This window comes from Microcebus murinus, chromosome 2 (assembly GCF_040939455.1).
Source record: "Microcebus murinus isolate Inina chromosome 2, M.murinus_Inina_mat1.0, whole genome shotgun sequence".
Lineage (NCBI taxonomy): Eukaryota > Metazoa > Chordata > Mammalia > Primates > Cheirogaleidae > Microcebus > Microcebus murinus.
Genome location: NC_134105.1, coordinates 48033271 through 48059681, shown reverse-complemented (window position 1 = coordinate 48059681; position 26411 = coordinate 48033271). Strand labels below are relative to the sequence as shown.

The following is a 26411-nucleotide window of genomic DNA, read 5'->3' as shown; positions in this document are numbered from 1 at the left end:
TCCACATGATCTTTAATCCCTGGTACTACTCCCATATTGATGTTGCATTACATGGCAAAAGGGAGGTTCTCTAGGTGGGCCTAATCTAATCACTGGAGCCCTTTAAAGGCAGAGTTTTCTCCTGCTGGTAGCAGAAAGGGAAGTGAAAAAGATTTGAATTATTAGGACTCAACTTGTGGTTTGAAGATGGAGGTAGTCATGTGAGAAGGAATGTGGGGGCCTTAAGAAGCTAAAAGAGGTCCTTGGCTGATGGCCAGCAAAGAAAAGGGGTCCTCCAGCTGCAAGGAACTGTATTTTGCCACAATCTGAATGAGCTTGGAAGAGAAGAGTCCCCAGAGCATCCAGAAAAGAGCACGGCCAGGCCAACACCTCGATTTTGGCCTTGTAAGAATCCAAGAAGAGACTCCAACCAAACTCCACCACGAATTTTGACCTATAGAACTGTGAACTAAAAAAGGGTTTTGTGGTCATTTGTTATCCAACCCTAGAAAACTAATATAGCCATGTAGAAAAAACTCAGGCTATATTTGTATCTGAAAGAACTACAAGCCTAAGAAAAGACTTAGAAACAAAAAGATAAGATTAAGTAATATAAAAAATATTGAACTAAAACTTGTTGTACTCATCTTCTAAACATTTCTGGAAAGAAGGTGTTCAAACACATAATATTTTGTTTTGAATTCAAAACATTAACATTAGAAAGTAAATAAGTGATTGGACTAAGTTCCCACTTGTCATATAGCTACCTTGGTCCCTGGCTACAAGGTGGACTAGAATAGAGGAGGGAACAGAAAATGGTTGTAACCACAAATTGAAGAAATTTTGGTAAAAAGGTTCTAACATTTCAGATAGAAAACTTCCACTCATGTGGTTCCAAGTAGAAAAACGCAAACAACTTTCCAGGAGCCACTGAGTGATGCCTCAGGTGATGATGATTGGTGGCTTTTCTCTCTTTTCCACTATAAGCACTTCTCTTTTCTTTCCTCTTCCTCCTGATCCCTCTTTTGTAAAACTATTTCTTTGCTCAGACACTTTAGGCCTGATGATTGGGGGAGGGAGGTTTCTTTGCTCTTACCCTATTATTTCTTCATTCAGAGCCTGTGAGACAGTGGAAAAAAGCTTGGAATGGACCAGAAAGATCTGAATTCAAATTCCAGCTTTGCAACTTATTCCCTATGAAGTCGTTGTTTTTGGTTTTTTTGTTTTGTTTTGTTTTGTTTTTTGAGACAGAGTCTCCCTCTGTCGCGATGGCTAGAGTGCAGTGATATCATAGCTCACTGCAACCTCAAACTCCTGGGCTCAAGTGATCCTTCTGGCTCAGCCTCCCCAGTAGCTGGGACTACAAGTATGTACCACCGCACCTGGCTAATTTCTTTTCTATTTTTGGTAGAGAAGGGGTCTCACTCTTGCTCAGGCTGACTTCAAACTCCTGAGCTCAAGCGATCCTCCCACCTCGGCCTCCTAGAGCGCTAGGATTACAGGCGTGAGCCACCACACCCAGCCAACTGTCAGGCCTTTAATAAACTGACTTTCATGGCGCAGTGGCTCACGCCTATAATCCTAGCACTCTGGGAGGCCGAGGCGGGAGGATTGCTCGAGGTCAGGAGTTCAAAACCAGCCTGAGCAAGAGCGAGACCCCATCTCTACTACAAATAGAAAGAAATTAATTGGCCAACTAATATATATAGAAAAAATTAGCTGGGCATGGTGGTGCATGCCTGTGGTCCCAGCTACTTGGGAGGCTGAGGCAGGAGGATTGCTTGAGCCCAGGAGTTTGAGGTTGCTGTGAGCTAGGCTGATGCCAGGGCACTCACTCTAGCCTGGGCAACAAAGTGAGACTCTGTCTCAAAATAAATAAATAAACAAACAAACAAACAAACAAACAAACTGATTTTCATTTCTTCATCTATTAAATGGATAATAAGACCTCTTTAGGCCGGGCGCGGTGGCTCACGCCTGTAATCCTAGCTCTTGGGAGGCCGAGGTGGGCGGATTGCTCAAGGTCAGGAGTTCAAAACCAGCCTGAGCAAGAGCGAGACCCCGTCTCTACTATAAATAGAAAGAAATTAATTGGCCAAGTGATATATATATAAAAAAAATTAGCCGGGCATGGTGGCGCATGCCTGTAGTCCCAGCTACTCGGGAGGCTGAGGCAGAAGGATCGCTCGAGCCCAGGAGTTTGAGGTTGCTGTGAGCTAGGCTGACGCCATGGCACTCACTCTAGCCTGGACAACAAAGCAAGACTTTGTCTCAAAAAAAAAAAAAAAAAAAAGACCTCTTTGCAGAATTACTGTGAAGATTTCAGAGGATAATTCCAAGTGCTTGGTAATTAATAATAGTGATTATTAAATATAATTAATAATTATAATAAATATTATTGATGTCCATTTCCTTTGGCCAGTCTATTAGTGATAATTCTCATACATTAACCAGTATGTACAGTTTTCCCTCTACCGTCTGAGTATCTCCTCACCAACCTTTCTAATGAAATAGACAAGGCAAGTATTATTAGTCTCTAATTTACAAATGAGTAACTGAGGCTCAGGGAGATTGAATGACTTTACCCTGAGAAAAGCAAAACAGAAAATCAAACATGCCTAGTGTCTTCGAATTGGGTTATCTTCTGCTTCACTGATGAGCACTGGGACACAATTCACGCTAATGTGGTGTTTTGAGTTGAAAGAATTTCTTATCTTGCAGTGTATCACACTTAAGATGAAAGGATGACTTATATACTCACAGAACCAGGGCTTCTGCTGGCTACAGTAGGCAGGGCAACAGGTAAGGCTGTGGGGGTAGGAGGGGGCAATGAAATTTCACCAGCTGGGTCTCTGGCAACAAGCATCCTGACCGAACTCCCACAGTTCCTGAGAACTTGTGCAACTTGCTCACTGGTCATTCCTTGAACATTTGTGCTTCCAATCTTCAAGATGTGGTCCCCTGTCTGGAGTCTTCCATCCTTCAAACCAAGAAAAAGACAAAATCATTTCAAGAAATAAATCATTTCAAGAAATAACTTCACTAGTTAATAACAATTCATCAGACTCTGGGTTCTGACAAAAAGGCTGATAAAGAAGCCACCTAAAATGCTGAACAAAATACAATAGTTTAATAATAATTTAATAATAATAATTGAGTTGGCAAAATAGTAAAAGAATTCCTTGTAGAAGACAAAAGACAGAAAGGTTCAAAATGAGAAAAGTAACCAGTATTCTAAAACAGGCCTTTGTATGAAGGTATCAAGTCATGCCTAATGGTCTAGAGCCAGAATACTAATGGCCATGGATTCAAGGAAGATGTCAGAAAGCCCTGGACCTCAAGAAGGGAAGGAGGTCAGAACAGAACCCTCTAGCATACAGTGAGGAGCTCCAAAGGCCAGTAAGCTCAGTGGCATTTCTGAGGAACAGTGTAGATGGAAGAGAATGAGGAAAGAGGAAAGTAGTCAAAGAAATGAGAGAGTTAACAAGGGCATTTTCTTTGCATGATTTGGAAGGGAAGTCATGGAAAAGGGTTTTGAACAGATAAGTGACATTATCTGACTTACTTTTAACAAGATCCCTCAAGCTTCCATGTTTAAAATAGACTACAGACCAGGAAACAACAGAAGCAGAGATATCAGTTGGGAGGCCTTAGCAATAATCCAGAAAAAGATAACAATAGTTCAGAGTAGGTTAGCAGTTGGGGTGTTGAGAAGTGATATTCTAGATGTATTTTTAGTGAACTGTCAGCAAGATCTGATGATAGCTTCTATATGGAGTCTGAGGCAGGAAAAAAGGGATCAAAACTCCAAGTTTTTAGCCTGAGCAACTGGAAAGATAGAGTTGCCATGAACTGAGATCAAGAAAGAAAAGATGAGTGAGGTGGAAATCAGTTCTGTTTTACAGATGTTCAGTCTGAGATGCCTATTAGACATTCAAGTGGAGACAAGTGTACAGCTGGATATATAATATAAATCTGGAGCTCAGGGAGAAGTCCAGACTATACAGTTAAATATGGGAGTTATTAGCATATAGGAGCTATTTAAAGTCATGATTCTGGATGCGTTTAAAGAAAGGATATGCAATGTCTTATTTCTTAAGCTGGGTGATATGTACATCAGTAATTATTGTTATAAGTATTATTATTTAAAATGTGCACAGACATTATATAATTATTTTATAAGTATGCAGATTTCATAAACAGAAAAGTTCAAAATACACTTTAACAAAATGTGTATCCATTCAAAATGTTTTCATTTCTTTTTCGTTTGTAAAATTTTTGAAACAGCGTAAATTTTTACTAAATTTGTTTTATCATAAAGTTTGAATTCATCTTATTTGTCTTTATAGCAATATATTAAAACTGCCAAAACGTCAATACAGCTGGTCTAAAATAAAAAAAGAAAATTATACCTGCAGAGCATCTTATAGGTTAAAAATCATTTTCATCTATCATCTCATTAAGAGGAGGACAACTTTCAAATGAGAAAATGGAGATTCAAAAAGGTTTACTGACTTAACCAAGGTCACACAGCTGATAAGTGGAAGAACCAAAATTCAATCCAAGGTACTCACTGAAGACTATTCTTCTCATTTAATTATTTGCCTTATACATCGATTTTTCTAGAGTACCATTACTGTAGCAAGTTAACCTTTTATACACAAAGGCCGCTAGTACATAATAAACTTATTGTTTCTCTGCTCTCCACGAACTTATCTATAACTGTCAAAAAGTTTGAATAAAATGAAGATGAAAAAAAAAAAAAAAATATATATATATATATAGTAACGTGAAGAGAAAGCTTGAGAATAGAGCAATGACCATGGGGTTGATTTGGTTCTAGGCTTTACATTCCCAGTTCCAGGTGGCACCATCTACAAGCTGTAGATGCAACTCTGAAGGAAAAAGTTTTAAAAACCTTAAGACTGCAAAGTCTATGCCCTATGCTTCCTTTTCTCCGATTTTAACCAGAACCTAAATGAATGAAGGCTTTAGATTGAAATAATGAGTACAAAGCTATGCGCTTTGCTGTAAATGCTCTAGAAGGCACTGGAAGTAGAAAGCAGCAGAGTAGCAGAAATGCAATTCAATTCAGAAACATCTGGAAGGACTTAGAGAAAGAAAACAGAAAAAAGGAGGACATAATTGTGAAAAAAAGGAGTAAAGAATTGCTGGATTTCTACTTTAATAATGATGATTTGATAGTGTTTTTTTATCCATGCAACAGACTTGAAATACACAACTACTTAAGAGAAAGTTAGTGGTCCTGATGAAAAATAAAGGAAAAGCAGCCTGTGTAAATCAAACTATTCTTCAACAGAATAGTGTCCTGATCAAAGAATAAAAAAAATGTCTAATAAGTGTTTTCATACTTGGCTTAGCCAAAGGGCATTTCACTATAAAGTATATATTTAGCCACTTCCTAGGCAATGTGTTTTTTTCCTATTTTACCTCAACTCTTAATTTAAAATGATGTAGATAATTTGCATATGTCACTGAAAGTCAAACATTTTCTTCTTACAGAAAAACAGGTGTTCTAAGGAATTCATAAGTACAAAAATAGTCATTAGTCAGATTGATAGGAAAGACACCAAAATGACAGCTACCTCTTCTAAGTCCAGAAGCCTCAAACATTGCATTTTATTGATATTTTCTGATCAACATTCTCCTTCCACATAACCTGTCTACTGTGTGAGGAAACTAAAAGGCGTAAAGTCCCTTTTGTTCTTTAACAGAAATCATAAATCAATGAAAGCCAATAAATAGCTACGCCAAGACTCAAGTACATAATGTGCTAATCAAACCTTCCATATAAAAGTGTATTAACCCATAGATTCTTTCAAAAGAGAAAAAAGAAATTATGCCTATTAGTAACGACAGCGTAGAAGGCAGAAAAATTAAAATAGCTAATGCAACATGGTACAATTATATTGAAAACACTGACAGTATCATTTGCACAGCTAAAAAGAAAAGTACTTTAATCCAAATTAACAGCTTTGGGCTAAAAAAAAAAATCCACATTACTTTGCATCTTAAGTTCTCTGATAAGCTGTTATGGATGATAATTTCAATTCAAAAAATATTTGAAAACCTATAGGAATTCAGGCCTGAGCTACTAAAGAAGAAATCAAATTAGTTTCTTCAAAAACTAAAAAATGGCACCAAATACTTCCACAACTCAGAAAACAAAGCCACTAATATGTTGGATTCCAGGTTGGTTACATTATTGGTCTTAAATCAAAAGGCAGCATGCCATTGACAGAAAATAGTAACTTTGTAAAATAAACACTTTTGCCCTAAAGGAATTAAAAGGAAGAAATTAAATCCAAGAATACCTATCCTATTCTACTCAAATCACTCAAAGCAAAATTGTCTGGGAATAACCAACTGGTTAGTGACCTCAAGTTGGGCCTTGGCTTATTTTAAATTGAAAGTTCCTCATACTCCACATCCATCCTCCAACCCTCGCTTGGTTCCATTCCTTTTTATTATTAAAGGTGACTGGGTCATTAGTGGACTCACATTATAACCACCTCATACCAAAGTGTCAGTAATTTATGACAACCCTTAAATAGGCTGTGTTCTGAAGACAATAGGGTATCCCAGTGTACCTGACTTCCCTGGAATTTTTCCAGACCACATGAAAGAAGTTTTCTGCAAAATAAGCTTTACACTGCCCATTATCAATTTCAAAACAAAAAAAAAAACAAAAATTATCTCCTAAAAATGTTTTAAGCATTGGCCACAACTGATTAGAATGTTGTTCTAAAGATGTGTGTTTCAAGTACTGTGTATTTTGAAGAGTATCTGAGGCTTACAGGTAGATAAGCTTTTTTAGCTTCCCTTACACATCATATAATTTCCCTGTTCATGAAATTGGCTCTGATTACATTAATTGGTCATTGTAACCAGATCTCAATAAATGTTTCTAAAAAGCTTTCTATAGGCCCAGTGCAGTGGCTCGTGCCTATAATCCTAGCACTCTGGGAGGCAGAGGTGGGAGGATCACTCAAGGTCAGGAGTTCGAGACCAGCCTGAGCCAGAGCGAGACCCTGTCTCTACTAAAAATAGAAAGAAATTAACTGGACAACTAAAAATATATATAGAAAAAATTAGCAGGGCATGGCGGCGTATGCCTGTAGTCCCAGCTACTCAGGAGGCTGAGGCAGTAGGATTGCTTGAGCCCAGGAGTTTGAAGTTACTGTGAGCTAAGCTGACACCACAGCACTCTAACCGGGGCAACAGAGCCAGACTCTGTCTCAAAAAATAAAAAATAAATAAATAAATAAAAATAAAAAGCTTCCTATAAAATTTTAAAAAGAAAAATAAATGCTATTTTCTATTTCATTCATTCTATAACATTAGAGGCAGTATACAGCAGAAAGACAAGTAAGGGCTTTGGAGGTAGAGACATCCAAGTTCAAATCCTGCCTACTACTTTAGACAAGATGTATGGCCAAAGGTCAGTTTTTTTATCCTACCTAAATATCAGATCTCTCTTAAGCAAAATGAGAATAAATTATCTCATTGAGTCGTGAGCATTAAACTCAATACTGTATGTAAAATAGCCTGGTGTCTTGTTCACAGCAAGTCATCAAATACATCCATTCCTGAAGCTCTTTAGGCTGCAGTGACCTAATAAGTTAGGTCATTTTGTCACACCCTCTCAACTCTACCCCATCTTTTAACCACACAGATTGACTTATCTGTAAACACAAATGGAACCATAAGGAGCTACTTTATGAAACCCTTTTAAATAAAAAAATACTGATTTCCCTTTCTAACTTCCTATTATAGAATTTTATATTCTTTGAATAAAATAGTATTAATTAACCCCTTTAGCAGAATATAGGCATCACTTTCTAATCATTATCAATCTCCATCACATCTGAACTAACGACTTAAGGCATCCATATTCCCTTACCATGATGATTGCCATAGTCAACAATGAGTATTAATATTCAAAACATGAGTACATTTTAATTAAAACAATATTCCCTTTAATTTTGTTAAAGCTCTGATCAGGCTACAGGAGCAACAACTTGCAAAGAGTCAGCAACAGTGCATAGTCAGTTAACTCAGGGAAAGGTCAGCTAGGGGACAACCAAGCTCCTGTATTTCATTACAGCTGAAAGGATTGGGGAGGAAAGGGAGAGGGAACTAAAAGGCATCATGCTAAGCACTTTACATTGATAAACATTTAATTTTCACACAGCCATTTCTTTTTTCAAGGCAAGCATAATTATCTCTTGGCAATAAAAGAGTTAATAGCAAGCCTAAGACTGCCATTCTTTGAAAGGTCTGCTCAGAAGGCTGGCTCTTGGCTAAAGTCTGGGAGCTTAGGTTCTGGAGGGTTCCCACCATTTACTGGTAAAAATGGCTCACAGGGCCTAAGCTGTGCAAACAATGTGTTTTCTCCTGAACACGTGCACTCTTCTGTAAGTCTGGGACTTTGGTACATGTTAGACAGCATGTGCCTATATGACCAGCATCCACAAAAACACCCTGTGCACTAAGTCTCTGATGGGCTTCCATGGTAGACATCACAGATATATGGTCATGATTCACTGCTGAAAGATTTAAGTGTGTCCTATGTGACTCCACGGGGAGAGGACTCTTGGAAGCTTGTGCCTGGTTTCCTCCAGACTTCACCTCATGCACCTTTTCCATTGCTGATTTTGCTTTGTATTCTTTCACCGTAATAAATCACAGTTGTGGGTACAACTACATGCAGAGTCCTATAAGTCCTCCTAGCAAACTGTCAAACCTGGGTAGTCTTGAGGACCAAGAAATATAAAAATTAAGCCAAGTAGTAATTTGCCCAGGGTTACTGGCAGATCCAGAATTCAAGCCCTCATCTGTCATCTGACTCTAAAAGCTCACACACTATGATCCTATGCTCTTTCCTTTCAGAAAAGCTTACTGGAAGGTAGGTGAGTTGAGAAGAATTTCTCCACAGGGAGAGTGTATGCCACATCTTGTACCATAGACTAGGGTATTAGGGTGCTGCAGCTAAAGTCACTTCATGAGTTACAGCAAGCATAACATGGAGTAAAACCAAGGAACAAACAGGGCCAGGCATATGGAAGGAGATAACTGGATTACAGCAAGAAGGTTGGAGAGATTTCATCTGCCATTAGCTGACACGAAAGGAAGAATGAAGTGAATACTGCTCTGTCACCTATGTCTAGGTTAAAAAGAGTCAGCAGCTCTGTTGTTTCTAAAGCTTGCTACTCCCTGTTGACAGGTGTGACCATCGCTGCACAGTGTATATCAGGAAAAGGAAAACACCAGGATTAACTTTGGATAACAGATTTGAGCAGTAAAGCACAAGCTTCAGAATCAAACAGACATGAGCTCAATCCTGTCCTTGTCACTTACCCAGCTGTGTAACCTTGGGCAATTTCTTAATGGCTTCCATATCTATATTTGGGAATAAAACTTATAAGACTATTTTGAGGGTCACATAAGAATAATATATATTAGGCAGATAGCAGCGTCTGGCATAAGCACTTGCTTCTCTTTGAGCACTTACGACTCTTTGACAGGCATACCTCCTACCTCCTCTGTGATGATCTGAAACAGTGACAATCCCTTCCAGGAAAGGGAGAAAATCAGACTTGGGCTTTTCCCAACAGTGCCTCAATAGGATTAATCTGGGAAACTCTGCACATCATATTCTCCTTGTGAAAATTCATAATGTACATTAGTATATTAAAAGCTCAGAAAATTCTTACAGTAAAGAAACCTATTTGATTTTGTTTAAATTTATTTGACCTTTTGTTTTTCACAGTAACTACCCCACTGTGCATTTGGAAATATGCTACTCCAGCAAACAAGCCTATTAAAATTGCTAAGGCAGGAGTAGCAGGGAAGTGGGGAATGGGAAAAAGTATCAAAATTTTCCTCAGTATTTCATCTTTTTCCAGGTTACAAAAAAAAAAGCATTTTAAAGAACCTTCATAGAACATTATTTATTTTGTGTTTACAGATGTGTTTTGAAGATCCATAAAATGACCATTCTCAAACATTCTGGTGTCAGAACCTGCTACAGTTTGGACGTTTGTCCCCACCAGCCTCATGTTGAAATTGGATCCCCAATGTTGGTGGTGGGGCCTAATAGGAGGTGTTTGGTTCACCAGGATGGGTCCCCCATCAATGGCAGTAATGAGTGAGTTTTCACTTTATTAGTCCTTCAGAGCTAGTTATTAAAAAGAGCCTGGCACCACCACCCACCCCCTGCCCTCCTCTCTCACCATGTGATCCCTGCACGCATAGGCCCCTCTTTGCCTCCCACCACAAGTGGAAGCAGCCTGAGGCTTTCACCAGATGCCCAGTTTTCCAGCCAGCAGAAACTCTGAGCTAAATAAATAAACCTCTTTTCTTTATTAATGACCCAGCCTCGGGTATTCCTTTATAGGAACACTAAACAGACTAAGTAAGACAAAACCAACTCCTGTATGCTCTTAAAAATTATTGAGGATGGAGGGATGGGGATGACAAAGTGGCACAAGCAACTGCTGGGGGTGATGAATATGCTAATTACCTTGACTGGGTTGATGGATGGTACAATGCATTTTATCTATCAACCTGGCTGGGCTGTGGTGTTGACTTATTTGGTCAAATACCAGTCTAGACATTGCTGTGAAGGCATTTTGTAGATGTGACTAACATCTGCCATCAGTTTATTTTAGGTAAAGGAAACTACCCTCGATAATGTAAGTGAGCCTCATCTGATCAACTGAAGACTCTAAGAGCAAAAACTGAGATTCCTTCCTGGAGAAGGAATTCTGCCTTAAGAATGTAGCAGAAATCCTGCCAGCCTGCCTTATAGATCTCAGACTCAAAACTACAACATCAACTCCTGTCTGAGTTTCTAGCCTGCTGGCCTGTCCTATGTATTTCAGACTTGCCAGCTCCCATGATGGCATGAGACAATTCCTTAAAATAATCTCTTAATATGTAAACATACACATCCTATTGGATCTATTTCTTTGGAGAACCCTGACTGGTAAAGACGAATTCAAAAGTGTATACATATGCCAAAATGTATTAAGTTATATAATTTATATATGTTCACTTTATTATATATCAATTATATATCAATAAAGCTATAAACAATTACTGAGAAACTCCGAGCTTTTGTTTATATAGGTGATCTCAGTCAACATTGAGTTAGAAATTGGCACTGAGAAATGTTTTAAAATTTTAATATATATTAATAGGTAGGTAGGTTTATGTATATTAATGTTTATATTTTTATTTTAAAAAGAGCTATATTTTTCAAAACAAATCAGTAAAAGAGTGGGACTTCTTAATGTTTCTACAAATTTCTAATATCTGGCTTAAAAGAAAACAGCTGTTTCTCATATCTGCTTCAGCATTCAATATGTTACAACATGTTCTCTTGGTGACTCCAAAATTTGACAAGTGGTGGTTTGGTTTCCTACAGAGTTACAGTGTGGAATCTAGAACCACATCAACAAAGTTTCAAATGCTGTTGGATTAAAATCCATTGACCTATCTTGAATTCATGGATCTTTTACCCATGTATTATTTTCTCACATCATGTGTTGGTCTTCAGAAAACACTGATTCACAGAGTTATGAAGACTTTCCAAATATTGACATATTTCAAAGACTCAGACTTGTGGGGGGAGGAGGGGAATGGGCATTTATTGAAACCTTAAAATCTGTACCCCCATAATATGCTGAAATAAAAAATAAAATAAAATAAAAGAGAAAAAAATAAAAAATAAATAAAATATCAAAACAATCAGATTGGTTAATATCAAAAACAATCTAATCAGAAAAATCTTTAAATAGGAAGTTTCAAGTCACAGTAAAATACAAATTTTACAAAATTCTAATTTTTGCTTAGAAGCTCAAATCTTAGTGTTGCCAACAAATATTGTCTATTGTTTTCCTTAAAGTAACAGACTTATGTCATTTATTCTCAAAGAAATATCTTCCAAATATTCAAGTCTGAATAAATACAATTTGTCTGTACGTTATTCTTTCAAAAGCAAAAATGCTGTTCCATATAAAAGAGTAGCTAGTTTATCTTACAAATGTTTTTTAAGATAATCATCACATTTCAGCATATAGGAGTACTACATAGTACTTCCCATTTTGACAATATTAATGAGATATGCACTAACAGGTCAAACTTTACTGAAATTAACCACTTTCACTGCATCATTATAAACTTTAAGTGAAACTGGCATTTTGTTGTTATTGTTGCAAACACACAGCAGAAAAGAATGCAATGACTGCTAGTACAGTTTGTGGCCACCGCCTTATTCTGCACTAAGGCACCAGCAGTTTTAGTCTACCACTGCTTTTGCATCATCAGTACAAATGTCTACAGAGTGAAGGGGATAGTATCATCTCAACACTCCTATAAAAATGGTTTGGATCTCAGAGACCCCCTACAAAGCCCCACATAGACACCCTCCTCATGGGTCTCAGGGACGCTTAGAGGCCCAGAGGCCAAACTTCGAAAACTGCTGCGCTAAATAAATACACTTAGATGTTGAAATGATGATAGGGACATCAGTGGCTCCACAATTTGTGGAGGTGGAAAGGTGGAAAGGTGGAAAAACCTTGATCAGAAATGAGAAGCTGAAGAACTTGCCTCAAAGCTGTATTTGCATAGCAAGTTCATTTCTTACTTCTGATGTCTATAATTAGAAGGGATAAGTTCATATGCAACTGGACAATAATCAGAAATTTTGCATATTATTCTGATTATAAGAATAAATAAAGTTATTTCTGTTCTATCATGGACATTGTACATAATTTGGGCTTATTAGTAAGTGGCTTCATAATCAAATTTCTAAATTAATTTCTAAAAACTAAATGTAGTACTAATATTTCTTCAACGTAAAACTAAGCAGAAACTGTTGCTAAGTTTTTAAGTGGCCCATTTTCAGTTTAACACTGCTAAGTAATAAAAGGTAGTCATTTAATTTATAACACCATAAACTTTAATTCAAGTGAAACTTACCATGTACCATATTAGGACAAATGTTTATAGTCATTGTACATTCTGATTTTAACATTTAGGTCACTGAAAGATACGCTGGAGGAGAATAATACAGATGTTCAAAATGCAATACTCATTAACAATAGTTTTCGATAAAAAATATTGTCCTCTGATGAAACCAAGAAGCCTAACGATGAAAGGCAAAAAAAACCCCAACGACAACCAAAAGAACCCCAAAAATGTTGACATAGGAACTGTTTAAAATGAAGCAGCATAGGGGGGCGGGGGGGAATGGGCATTTATTGAAACCTTAAAATCTGTACCCCCATAATATGCCAAAATAAAAAAAAAAAATGAAGCAGCATATATATTAACACTTATGGAATAAACCATTTTTAAGCTGTTGAGTCAAATATCATAGTAACTCGTGTTACAAAATTACATTTTAAGCCATACATTTTAAATTTTATAAAACCAAAATGATGATAATGAAGGTCAACTTACTCGATCTGCTAATCCTCCAGGCACTATAGTCCTTACAACCACGCCACTTGATTTTCCTCCAACTATTCCAAAACCTAATCCAGAACCATCATTAAAGAGCTCAACATCTTCAATATGGCCCCAACAAACCTATAAATTAATCGTAAGTAAGAGCCACAGTGTCAGTAAAACACACAGATTCTTAGCTTTCCAATACAGTAATTACTAAAGTGACAGATTTGCAACAAATGGAACATTCATACAGTTAATCAAGGCAATCTTATAGATACTAAGATACATATAGAGAGATAAACATATGGTCGCTGCCCTTAATGATCTTACAGTCCAGTAGAGAGACTAAAACACAAATAATTAAAACACAAGGCCAAATACTGGATGTTAAGACACTGTAGTTCAAAGAGCACAAGAAACATTTCTCATTTCCCAGTCTATGCCTAATATCTAGCACAGTGCCCTGCTCATAGTAGGAACCAAGAAATATGTGTTTGCTTGAATTCACAAAATGTTGTAAAGATTTTAGGAGGGAGGGGAAGCGCAAGAAGTCAAATCCAATGAAGAAATGTGGAAAACTTCAAGGAAAAAGGGCATTTAAGTTGCACTACCAAGATGGAAGGCATCCAAGCAAAAGGGAAATACAAGACCAAAACCAGGCCAGATAACAGAGTGGGTAAAAGATACAGCCAGAAGATTGGATTTAACTGGTTAAGTGGGGGTCACTGAAGGTTTTAGAAGAGGGAATGGCAGGAACAAAGCAGTGGGTCAGGAAAATTAGTCTGACAGCCATGTGAAGAATGAAATGGTGAGAGGGACATGAGGTGAAGAGACTAACTTAGGAGACTCTCATGAGGGAGAGGAAAGGCAGGCCCAACTGAAGATGCAGCCATAGGATTATACAAATCAGACTAAAAGACGCAGTGCTTTTCCACTAATTGGCAGGCTTCTATGAGAAACGTGCATTATACTCACACAATCCAGCTGTAGAACAAAATCCTTCGTCTCAAGATCATTAGGGTATACTCATTACTTAGTTTTTTTAGCATACTCAATTGGAAAGTTACTACGCATTGTTACAATAAACAAGAATATTGGGGTTATTTAATTAACTCATGTCTGGAACAATAGTATCTGGGAAGCAATAATGTTTGCTAATTTAATATGCCTGAGTTAACGATAGCAGCAAATATTCACAGAGCATTTACCACGCACTATGCTTAGCCTTCACTTGCCTTCTTGTCCACATTCCACAACCCCTCTGAGAACTAGATACTGTTGTAAGTTCTAAGTAACAGATAAAGAAAGAAACCAAGGTGCAGGAGAAGTAAAGGAAGCTGCCAGTGTGTCAGGGCTAGGAAGTAGAAGAAATGGACTTGAATCCACTGAAGCCTGACTCCAAAGCACTTGTTCTTTATATGCTAAAACAATGTCCCACTTTGTTCACTGTATTTATTATGTAAATTGTGCTGCATAAATATTGCTGATTACAACAGGGAAAATGCCTATACATTAATTTGTGTTGTGACCTTGTACTGTACCCAGACAGTCTATTTTTTCTTTTGTCCCAATGAATAAAAATGAAATAAATCAGCTAGCACTTAGTGTTATAAGAAAATAAGATTTATTAGCTTGCATTCCGAAGATGCAGGCCAAAATCTGTAAAATGTTATAAAACAAAAGTGTAAGGAGTCCCAAAAGAGACATATACTTTTATTCTTTTAAATTGTTCAGTATGTATCCTTACATGAAAAGAAAACTGTTATAATTTTATAGTATCAATAAGCTAGTTATAAATCCCCATTATAATTTACAAAAATGTTTTTGAAATAAATAGCCAAATCTTACTTAAAACATTCAACAGCAAGTCTCTAATAAAACTCTCAATTAATTAACTGGCTACATCACCAAGGAACACAAGACTCTTTCCATTACCAAATAAATTACACCTAATACTTCAATTTGGCCTCTATATTAAGTAATAGTCTTAAATAAGGAGACCCACAGGACATTGAAAAGACCAAAAAAAAAAAAAAACCTCCAGAAACATCTTATTTAAATATTGCTAATGCTGCATTTGGAGATATCATCATCTTTCTGGAACTATGATCAGCAAAATGATACCTTCTGAATGTCTTTATACTCTTCACAGTCAACGGTATAATTCAAAATTAAGTATTTTCCCAAATTTGCAACTCACTGTTTCAGGCAGAGCTGTATAAGTTAGGCTGGTAGAAGTACTGCTTTTTGTGTGGGCTGGTTCCCTGGCCACAACCAGACGTAAAGACCCGGTGGTTTGTTGTAACAATGCAATTGCTTGCTGATGGGAAATGTTCTGATCCAGTGGCGTATGATTAATGGCCAATATTTGGTCATTTTCCTTCAATCTTTGATCCCTTAATCATATAAGAAAAGAAAATTTTAAGTGATCTAATAGCCTTATTTTAAAAAATCTGTTATTCAAGTTAACCAGTCTGTTGCTCACGGTACTACTTCACTTAGTACACTTATTCACATAATTAATTATATAACAGAGCTCTTCAGAGTAGTTTTCATCAAAGCATTTATTAACTAATTAACTAATTAGGTAGTACATCCCTAAACATACACACACATTTTAAAAGCCATTTGGCTAGAAAAATAAACAAAATGTACAGGGTCTCCCTGGCAAGGTTTTACAAGTATGGACACTGCTTCTATTACTGCACAAACCCAGCACCCATGAACCCCTTCCAATCTGACTTCTACCCATACTACACTGGGGTAACCACATTCACAACTGTACCAGTAACCTCCTCTCTAGCAGATTCATCCAGTCTCCACTGCCCATCACTTTTCCAACATTTGTCAACAGAGGCCAAATCCTCCTCCTTGAGATTTCATAAAGATTACTTCCAAATCTTTATCTGAGCCCTTTTTTTCTCTCCCAATCTCCTAACTGATAACCAAGGTAAAAAACTATTTTTAAAAGAAACTAGCAACATCTCTAAGAAAAAAAAGCACTATTTTAGTCAGTATTTACCAAGCACTTATGAGTCAGGTCCTGTGTTAAATGCTGTAGGTATGTGCATGAACCTCATGTAAACCTCAAATAGCCTTTTCAGTACTTAAATTTTACATACTTAGAAACTAAAGCCTAGACAAGCCCAGCATCTTATCTAAAGAGTAAGACTCTAAAGCAGTCTTTAAATTCTTATGTTAAAGTGCATCCTAAGGACACCCTAGGATTTACTCCTAGGTTTAGTGCATTTAACTTTATTCCCTCCCAAACACCAGTGATGGCCTCCTCTTCTTGTTTACCCATTAACACCACAATTCTTCCTTATTTTCCTTTGTCTTGCATCTACCCATCTCCTCCCTTCATTCCCAAAGTCCATCCTCCAGTTTGAATCCTTGTCTAATACCTAAAATAGAATTTGCAAAATTCCACAAGACTTATTGCTCTATGCTCTCTTCATGCTGGTATTTCCCAACTCAAAAATGTATAATGATCTACCAATGTTATTGACCAATGAAGAGAGAACCAAAGGAAAGAAAAACAAACTCCTATAATGATTGTTTCATAAAAGATTTTTTGACATTTAAAATACAGGAAGGTGGCTGGGCGCAGTGGCTCACGCCTGTAATCCTAGCACTCTGGGAGGCCGAGGCGGGTGGATCGCTCAAGGTCAGGAGTTCAAACCACCCTGAGCAAGAGTGAGACCACGTCTCTACTATAAACAGAAAGAAATTAATTGGCCAACTAATATATAGAGAAAAAATTAGCCGGGCATGGTGGCACATGCCTGTAGTCCCAGCTACTCAGGAGGCTGAGGCAGGAGGATTGCTTGAGCCCAGGAGTTTGAGGTTGCTGTGAGCTAGGCTGACGCCAGGGCACTCACTCTAGCCTGGGCAATTAAGTGAGACTCTGTCTCTAAATAGATAGATAGATAGATAGATAGATAGATAGATAGATAGATAGATAGATAGATAGATAGATAGATAGATAAATAAAATACAGGAAGGGGCCAGGCGCGGTAGCTCATGCCTGTAATCCTAGCTCTCTGGGGGGCCAAGGCGGGCGGATTGCTCGAGGTCAGGAGTTCGAAACCAGCCTGAGAGAAGAGCGAGACCCGTCTCTACTATAAATAGAAAGAAATTAATTGGCCAACTAATATATATAGAAAAAATTAGTCAGGCATGGTGGCACATGCCTGTAGTCCCAGCTACTGGGGAGGCTGAGGCAGCAGGATTGCTTGAGCCCAGGAGTTTGAGGTTGCTGTGAGCTAGGCTGACACCACAGCACTCACTCTAGCCTGGGCAACAAAGTGAGACTCTGTCCCCCCAAAAGAATAAAATAAAATAAAATAAAAAATAAAATAAAATAAAATAAATAAAATAAAATACAGGAAGGGATTTATTTCAGAACAGAGAATAATCCTTTTTGTGAGTAAAATTTTGAATTATGAAAAGTCCATTATGTTGCCTTTATTTTTCTCACTCAGTCCAAAGCAGATCAGCAAAACTTTGTCATGGACCAAAATATGGTAACTAATGACTTCTAGGATACAATGTAAACTTGGTTAGCATTCAAAGGCCTCCATGTTTGGCCCCAAAGTACTCTTCCAACTTGGATTCCTCCTGATATAAACCCCTTGTCCAACTATTCTGATCTACTTCTTTTTTCTCAAACATGTTTGGCATTTTCTGCTTTTGTATAAATTGTGTCCTTAATCTCTAATACCTTTCTACTCAGCCAAATTCAATCCACCCTTTATGACCCAGCTGAGTGAGAATCTTTCTCTCCCTCCATAACTTACCTTATTTCCAGAATGTTCTGAACCACTCATTTATCACTCACTAAATACTCATTTATACTAAGTATACTATCCTCAGTGCAGCTAAATCCTCCTCTATTAGATTTCTTTAAGTTTTCTGAGGACAGGGACTCATGTTTCAGATTCTGCCTTGGAACTAGCAAGGTGAATATTTCAATTTATGACGTCAAAATTGTGGGCGGCTCTCATGGCAGATCATGTAGCATTAAAAATCCTGATCGAAAATCTTTTTATGGATATTAGAAATGGCTTATGTTACCTTAAGAGACAAGAATAAGATAAAAATTATCTATATTCTGTGACTTTGTCTTTATAAAAAGAAAACATTTGCTAGTTGTCTCAGGGTGGTCCAAGACAAAGTAATCTTTTTTTCTTGTTATATTTCTGTATTTTATAATTTTCTATTATCTGCATATATTACTTTCATAATGATTTTTCTAATTTTAAAATATAGGCCGGGCGCGGTGGCTCACGCCTGTAATCCTAGCTCTCTGGGAGGCCGAGGTGGGCGGATTGCTCGAGGTCAGGAGTTCGAAACCAGCCTGAGCAGAAGTGAGACCCCGTCTCTACTATAAATAGAAAGAAATTAATTGGCCAACTAATATATATATACAAAAAATTAGCCGGGCATGGTGGCGAATGCCTGTAGTCCCAGCTACTTGGGAGGCTGAGGCAGGAGGATTGCTTGAGCCAGGAGTTTGAGGTTGCTGTGAGCTAGACTGACGCCACGGCACTCACTCTAGCCTGGGCAATACAGTGAGACTCTGTCTCAAAAAAAAAATAAAATAAAATAAAAAAATAAAATATATATATTTTAAATTGAGAATGCTGCTTCAGAAAATATTTCCTTTTAAATATAAACACTACAGGACAATATCCAGGAATTATTTCCATTCTTCCATTCTTTCCATTATTTCCATTCTTCCATCACTAATGTCCTTCTTTCTCAATTTCTTCACCTGAACTCTTATTTACAGCTTGTTCATTCAGAGAAATTTGTTAATTAATCCCAAGTGAATGAATTACTCTTGAATCTTTTCGACCTTGATATAGCTAATTTTTCATAAGTCAGTTCAATTTACTAACTCTAAGTTTTTTCTCTTCTAGAAATCAATCTATTTTAATCTACTTTTTCCCCTAACCAATATACTTCCTTTCTTTCCAGTTAGAATTCACTAAGGAAATATAAACTCAAACCAAGATCAACTAGGTAAACAGGAGAAATCTTCTGGAAAATATGATTTAGTTTTATTTCTTATTTTTAATTTTTATTTTGATATGGTGTCTTGCTATATTGCCCAGGTTGGTCTCAGACTCCTGGGCTCAAGTAATCCTTCTACCTCAGCTTCCAAGTGGCTGGGATTACATGTGCATGCCACTTGTAACCAGCTAAAACTAGGATTTTTGATGTATTCTAAAGTTGAATTGAATTAGCTTTACTACTCCTACTATTTACAATTTAACTCCCCCATACTATTATACTATATACATAAAAAACAGTATACAATTATGCTATATAGACAAAATTTAATGTCCATACAAATTTTTATATATGCAATTATATTAACTGTATACAATTATACTATATACATATATGTGCAATTTAACTCCCTCATACTATTTTTATATATACACATATATACACACACATACATATATATACTGAGTTCACACTCTCCATTCAATGGGAAACCAGTTCTTGTCTCTCCATGACAATATTCAGAAAGAATGGATTTCCATGACTTTGAGAGCCAACAGGTGTTAGGCGAGCTTCTAAAATAATATAATTCTATGTGGAAAGTCCTCATAAAAAAGAAATAACTGATCAAAACCATAAAGACCCTTTCACATGATCTGGAAGGTCCTGCATCGCTGGCCCCTACCTTTTTGCAGCCCCTTCTTACAGATCTTGCACTCTGCTCCCCCTCCAGATAAGCACCAGCCACACTCCAAGCACAGGAGCTGTGTTCCATCTCTCCATAAACTAACAGTCAAGAGAGTCTATTTCTTTCCCCATCACCTTCTGCTCTCCTCAGATCCTGCCGTTTCCCCTCAAAACTCCCTTCAAGTACACTTCAAGTACCTCTGGAAAGGGACTGCTCAGCCTTGGTCAAGGTTCTTTACACACTCAAATAATCAACTCCTCTTTTTAACCTGTAATCACAGACCTATTCCTACAGAATACTGAGACATAAGAATTGATGGCAAGATTGAGATAATGCCCCTTTTCTTTGCCACTTTATACCCAGTACATAGCACACAGTATGCATTCGATAAATATTTGTTAAATACTGAGCAAATATATAAAGATGTAATACTCCTCATGCTGTGAAAGGTTCCAAGCACCTTTCTAATTATTTTGCTTATGGCATATTCTTCCTATTCAATAAACTCTGTACAACCTTTTCTCAATGCTTCTAATTCCCAATGTCTTCCAGCAGATGCCTAACAGCACAGTATAGAACAATGTCTAATTCAAAATGTAAGCCACTCCTCCACAGACTTCCATTTTATGTTACTTCGAAAATAAAGCTTGGCTGGGCCCAGCTGCTCACACCTGTAATCCTAGCACTTCGGGAGACCAACGTGGGAGGATGGCTTGAGCTCAGGAGTTCAAGACCAGCCTATGCAAGAGCAAGACCCTGTCTCTACAAAAAATAGAAAATGTAGCTAGGTGTGGTGGTGCACATCTGCAGGCCCAGCTACTTGGGAGGCTGAGGCAGGAGTATTACTTGAGCGCAAGAGATTGAGGTTGCAGTGTGCTATGATGACAACACTGCACGCTAGCAGAGTCAAGAGAGAAAGACCCTATCTCAAAAAAATAAAATAAAGCTTAATGGAGAGCACAACAGAAAACTATTTAATAGCTGAAATAGCTATTAAATAGTTACTAAAAGCACAGTAAAAAACTCAGATATTTGCTTTTCTTAAATTTGGTAATCATTTTTATAAGTTACTTTCATATATCATGAAAAAACTATATAGGTACATTTCAGAGTTTATCCATTAAATAAAAATATGACTAAGGTGTTTTTCTGTTTCTTTTATTTCCCTACATTTATTTAGATTTCCCTACATTTATTTAGAAAACTTAAAAAAAATTTTTCCAGTATTCCTATATATTATAAGCCTCCCAAGCCCTTCCCCTCATCTATGGCCCACAATAACTATATCATTTATTATATGACTGTATCTTTTCACTATATTTTGACAATACTAAAAATATCATTATAGGATTTTTTAAAGGTTATTAGCCTACTGCAATACTATTAATATTTCGGGTTTCTTTCCTATATGTACTGAAAGTAAAAGTTCAAACATACAGATAGGCGTGCATACTTTGTCTTATGAATATTCAAAATCTCAATAACAGATATGAAATATAGTGTACTCATTTATTATTCACTCAACAAACAGATGCTGAGCAACTATTACATGCTATGTAGTGTGTTAGGCAGCATGGGAAATGCCTGTACTCCATTAAAGGGAAGGAAAAGTAGCAAGATATACACAGTATATTAAATATCTATCATATATATCATGCTACTTTGTATGTTGCCAGAAGAGTAAGAATAATAGCAAATATATATTGAGGCTAGGCATTCCTCTAATAGATTATTATTTCATCTGTATCTTATAATATTGCCATTTTACAGAGCAAGAAACTAAAATTTTTAGCAAGACTAAGTAACTTGACCAAGGTAACACAGCTAGAGAGAAAACCAATATTCAATCCATTCTGAAAGACTTCTTTATCTAATGAGCCTATAACTCTTCCCATTCTGATAAAAGATTCCCTGCCATAAATAACCTTGTCTCATAAGTGTTGCTTCTATTTCTATGTCCTTTGTCAAATATTACATGTATTTAGCTTAACATATGGTAGATCAGGAAAATATCTACAGACATACTAAATGGCAACACATATCAACAACATATTTGGCAAGGTTCCTTACGATAATTTAGTGAAAGAATGGAGAAGCAAAAACTGAAATGTAGAAACAATTGTACAGACTGGACGTGTAATCCTAGCTCTCTGGGAGGCCAAAGCAGGAGGAGCTTGAGCTCAGTAGTTACAGATCAACCTGAGCAAGAGAGCAAGACCCCTGTCTCTACAAAAAAAAAAAAAAAAAAGGTTAAAAAAAGTTAAAAACCTAAAGAGAACAGTTAACCAATCAAAGTTAAGCAGGCTTTTTTCTTTCAAGAGAATTCATAGCCTCAAGTAAGCTAATGTTAAGCAATTTTAAGTCCAGGTTCATTCTGTATCCTTTATCCTAGTATCATCTAAGTCCATAGTCCTAGTTTATACCTGCTGTCTCTGTTTCATTATTAATAGCACACCTCTCACTCCTAAAACTGTACCAACTTGGACATAAATTATATGATCACTCTACCTATGTACACCCAATCTCTGAGAACAGGATGGAATTTCTCAGATACATCTGACCACTGCTATGGTTCCACAGAACATACTTGAGGAAATGTTGCATTAGATGGCAGAATAAAGGTGCAAAGTCCTGGAAACCCATTATGTCTGAATTTTTAGTTGGGAAGACTAGAATTAGACCCCCATGAATGGAGAACGTGAATTCAAAAATATATTATTGAGAATTTTTATAATAATATACTACCACTATTGCCATTATTCTCACAGGCACATTTGAATAACATCCTTATTAAATGAATAATAAACCAAAGACTAGAAATCAAATAGAGACAAAATATAAGGCTTGCACATACCCCTTAAAAAATAAAAGCAAGTACAATATTAGGGAATCACATAGACTTGAGGGGCCTCTTACCCGACAACAAGTTTAATAAATCAATAGTATGCTATGACTACCAAAAAAGTTATTGTAATCTTAGGCCGGGCGCTGTGGCTCACGCCTGTAATCCTAGCTCTTGGGAGGCCGAGGCGGGCGGATTGCTCAAGGTCAGGAGTTCAAAAACCAGCCTGAGTAAGAGCGAGACCCCGTCTCTACTATAAATAGAAAGAAATTAATTGGCCAACTGATATATATAAAAAATTAGCCGGGCATGGTGGCGCATGCCTGTAGTCCCAGCTACTCGGGAGGCTGAGGCAGAAGGATCACTCGAGCCCAGGAGTTTGAGGTTGCTGTGAGCTAGGTTGACGCCACGGCACTCACTCTAGCCTGGGCAACAAAGCGAGACTCTGTCTCAAAAAAAAAAAAAAAAAAAGTTATTGTAATCTTAAGTTTAATAAACAACATCTAATAGTATGCAGAATGGGAATTTCAACATTCCAATCCTACTGATCAGCCCATTAGCTAAAATATCATGTTCAGTTAAGAGAGACAGTGATGGGATGAAAAGAACACCGGCTTTGCAGTCAGAGAGACAGTCTTGGAATCACATCACGATTCCAGCATTAATAGCTCCATGCCTATAGGTAACCCACTGAATCTCAGCTTTCTCATCTATAAAATGGAGCAATGATACCTACATAGCTGAACTGCCGCCACATGTATGCAAGAACATCCACGAAAGTCCTGACAAACACAAAGGAACAGCTAAATTAAGTGTCAGGTGCTACTGTTACTGTTTTTATTACTAGTTTCTTACCCTCTTTATGTTTTCTGAATTATCAGAAAAAAATTAACAAAATGCAAAATGAACATTTTCCTCACCTGTCTGCTACACTCCCTGGCTGTACTTCCTTCACGAAGATATCAACTTCTCCCAAATTCTGCCTTCTAAGGGCCACCACACTGAATCCAAGGCCTCCCGTTGAAGGTCGTTCTATATCTATGTATTCAATTTGCCGGCCCTAATGAAGGGGGATTTAAAAAAAAATCAGTGATGTACAACATACCATTTCTGCAGAACTGAAATTGCTTAGCACAAGAACAGCTTCTCCTAAAGGCATCTCTCTAGAACCATATAAACTCAGCATTTCAGTAATAAATTATTGCTGGAAATCCTCTCACTTGATTATTTTCAGTAGAGCACAAGGGAGAGCCGTGCAGTATTCTGCAACCTCAGGGACTCAGAGGTATTTTCACACTTCATTCACCTAATGAGATGAATCCCAAGGTGGATGAAAACTCCTGAGAAAAATGCCTATTCCCACATTAAATTCTAAACTACTTTTACACTGAATTTCCCTAAATTTTCTTGATGGAAAATATATGTTTAAATGAGGAATATAAATTAGATATATTAAAAATAGTCTAGTTTTTAGCCTAAGTTAGAACTAGCTGCACTTTTTAGGATTCTTTTTTAATTCCATTGTGATGAATTAATATTCCTTTTATTCGGTCAATTCAAAAGATCATGCAAAGGCCACCCCTCAAATGGGTTCTACCTGTGGCAGCCAAGTTTTTATTGCTTTAGTTAACAACTACATTTATAATAGGACAATGTCATAAATGGAATCAATTAACAAAAGCATCACAGAGAAATAATTACTAGTTAAATGAAGGGGCTGGAACTATAAAGTCAAAAAAGGAATTAGGTCCAGAACATTATTTAACTATCATACTTCAAAGAGATCGTGTTTAACTTTCAGATTCAAGTTTCATTTTCATTTTTAGTTGGTGAGGTGAACAAACACAAAACATATCCAAAAATTCAATTTTCTATTATCTAATTTTTAATAGGTATTGCAGCTACAACTGAAATACCCTTCCAAAGTTTTTCTAGATTTTCTAAAGTATATGAGTTCTAACTCCCATTAATTCTGCTTTGATATAAAATTTAAAATAGTTTCAATTGTGTTTTGTCACTTCTGGCAGACATTAATTTTCCTCCTGTGATCAAAACCAGTAAGAATCTCTTTCTTTACAAGAATAGATATATGTGTCCAATTGGAGTCAGTGTCTAAAATCTCTCCTTATCACATACATGGATGTAATTTTAAGCCAATTATGTTTCCAATATAGATAATGGTATCAATTCTCCCTCTCAATATAAAAATATAAGCAAGAAAAATACACAGTAACATATTTTATGGCAAAAGGAATGAATATGGTTTTCTTTTTAAATCTAAAACAGGAGAAATGAAGCTAAATATTAACCATGACAAGATATAACTTTACCTGGGCCATCTGTTGAATGATTGAGTTAAAGTCTTCATTTCCCAACTTTGGGGTCCAAGAAGATAACCCAGATACAGTCGAGTTATTAGAGGGCCTGTTGGCATTTCCATTAGTAATGGAACCATCTGTGAACACTAACAAACCTTTCCTAGAAAACTCAAAGTTGGTTGAACAATCTGAGGGTACATGGCTGAGCTGTTAGAGAGAAAAACATGAGAATCATTAACAGAAATCTATAGAAAAGTAATTATTTCTATTTATTAAATATGATATTTTGCCTATTACATGTATAATTCACATGTTAAATATTAATATATACATATAAAAAATAAGGTGAAGATATATGAATCTATATATTCACAAGGCTCAAAATTTTTAATTTAGTATGACACAAAATAGTATTTAGTGTTATAAAATACAAAATTTAGTATTACAAAAATTTTAATAGCTCAAAATTTGTTCTTATTTCCTATCCCTTACTACAACCCCAAGCAAATAGCATCTACACTTATACTAACATCTCATTACACTGCATATATACAGATACATTCAGTCATAGAATTTAGACACTAAACTCCTTTGCATTAATCTGTATATTTCCCTGTGGGGAGCCACAAAAGATGCACGGGTAGTATATAACAATAACAGTATTCATGTAGTGCTTGCTAAGAGCTAAGTAATGCACCAAAACTCTTACATGTCTTATCACTGAATTCTTACAATAGTCGGATGAGATCTCATTACCCTATTTTGTGAATATGAAAACTGCGGCACACAGGGGTTAAGCAACAAGCCCAAGATTAGCAGCATGAGAGTCACAGACCACTTGAGCATTAGTAGAAAGGGGAATCCTGTAATTATGGGGAGCAGGATTTTTTAAACATCCCTATAATTGCTAACATAGTGGTATAAAGTTAACATGAAGTGTAGGGGCAGGGTGGGGTGGGGTGCGGAGGGTGAACACGGGGGCAGGGGAAAAAAGGGAAAAAAAAAAAAGAATAAGTGTTAATAGGACCTTGTAGAAAAAAATCAATACTCCCTGGCTACACAGATTTTACAGTTCAATGAATAAAAT

At 36.8% G+C, this 26411-nt stretch overlaps 1 protein-coding gene across 4 annotated transcripts in view; it reads right to left on the bottom strand.

The window, feature by feature from the left end:
* PATJ (PATJ crumbs cell polarity complex component) overlaps positions 1–26411 on the bottom strand; it is a 345818-nt gene that overhangs the window by 302547 nt on the left and 16860 nt on the right. For all 4 annotated transcript variants that reach the window (XM_075998871.1, XM_075998878.1, XM_075998885.1 and 1 more), the window contains exons 4-8: positions 25337–25531; positions 23927–24066; positions 15662–15857; positions 13471–13599; positions 2741–2959 (exon numbers count right to left, since the gene is read on the bottom strand). In XM_075998871.1, the coding sequence (XP_075854986.1) occupies positions 2741–2959; positions 13471–13599; positions 15662–15857; positions 23927–24066; positions 25337–25531 (879 nt within the window). The remainder of the gene's footprint in view (positions 1–2740; positions 2960–13470; positions 13600–15661; positions 15858–23926; positions 24067–25336; positions 25532–26411) is intronic.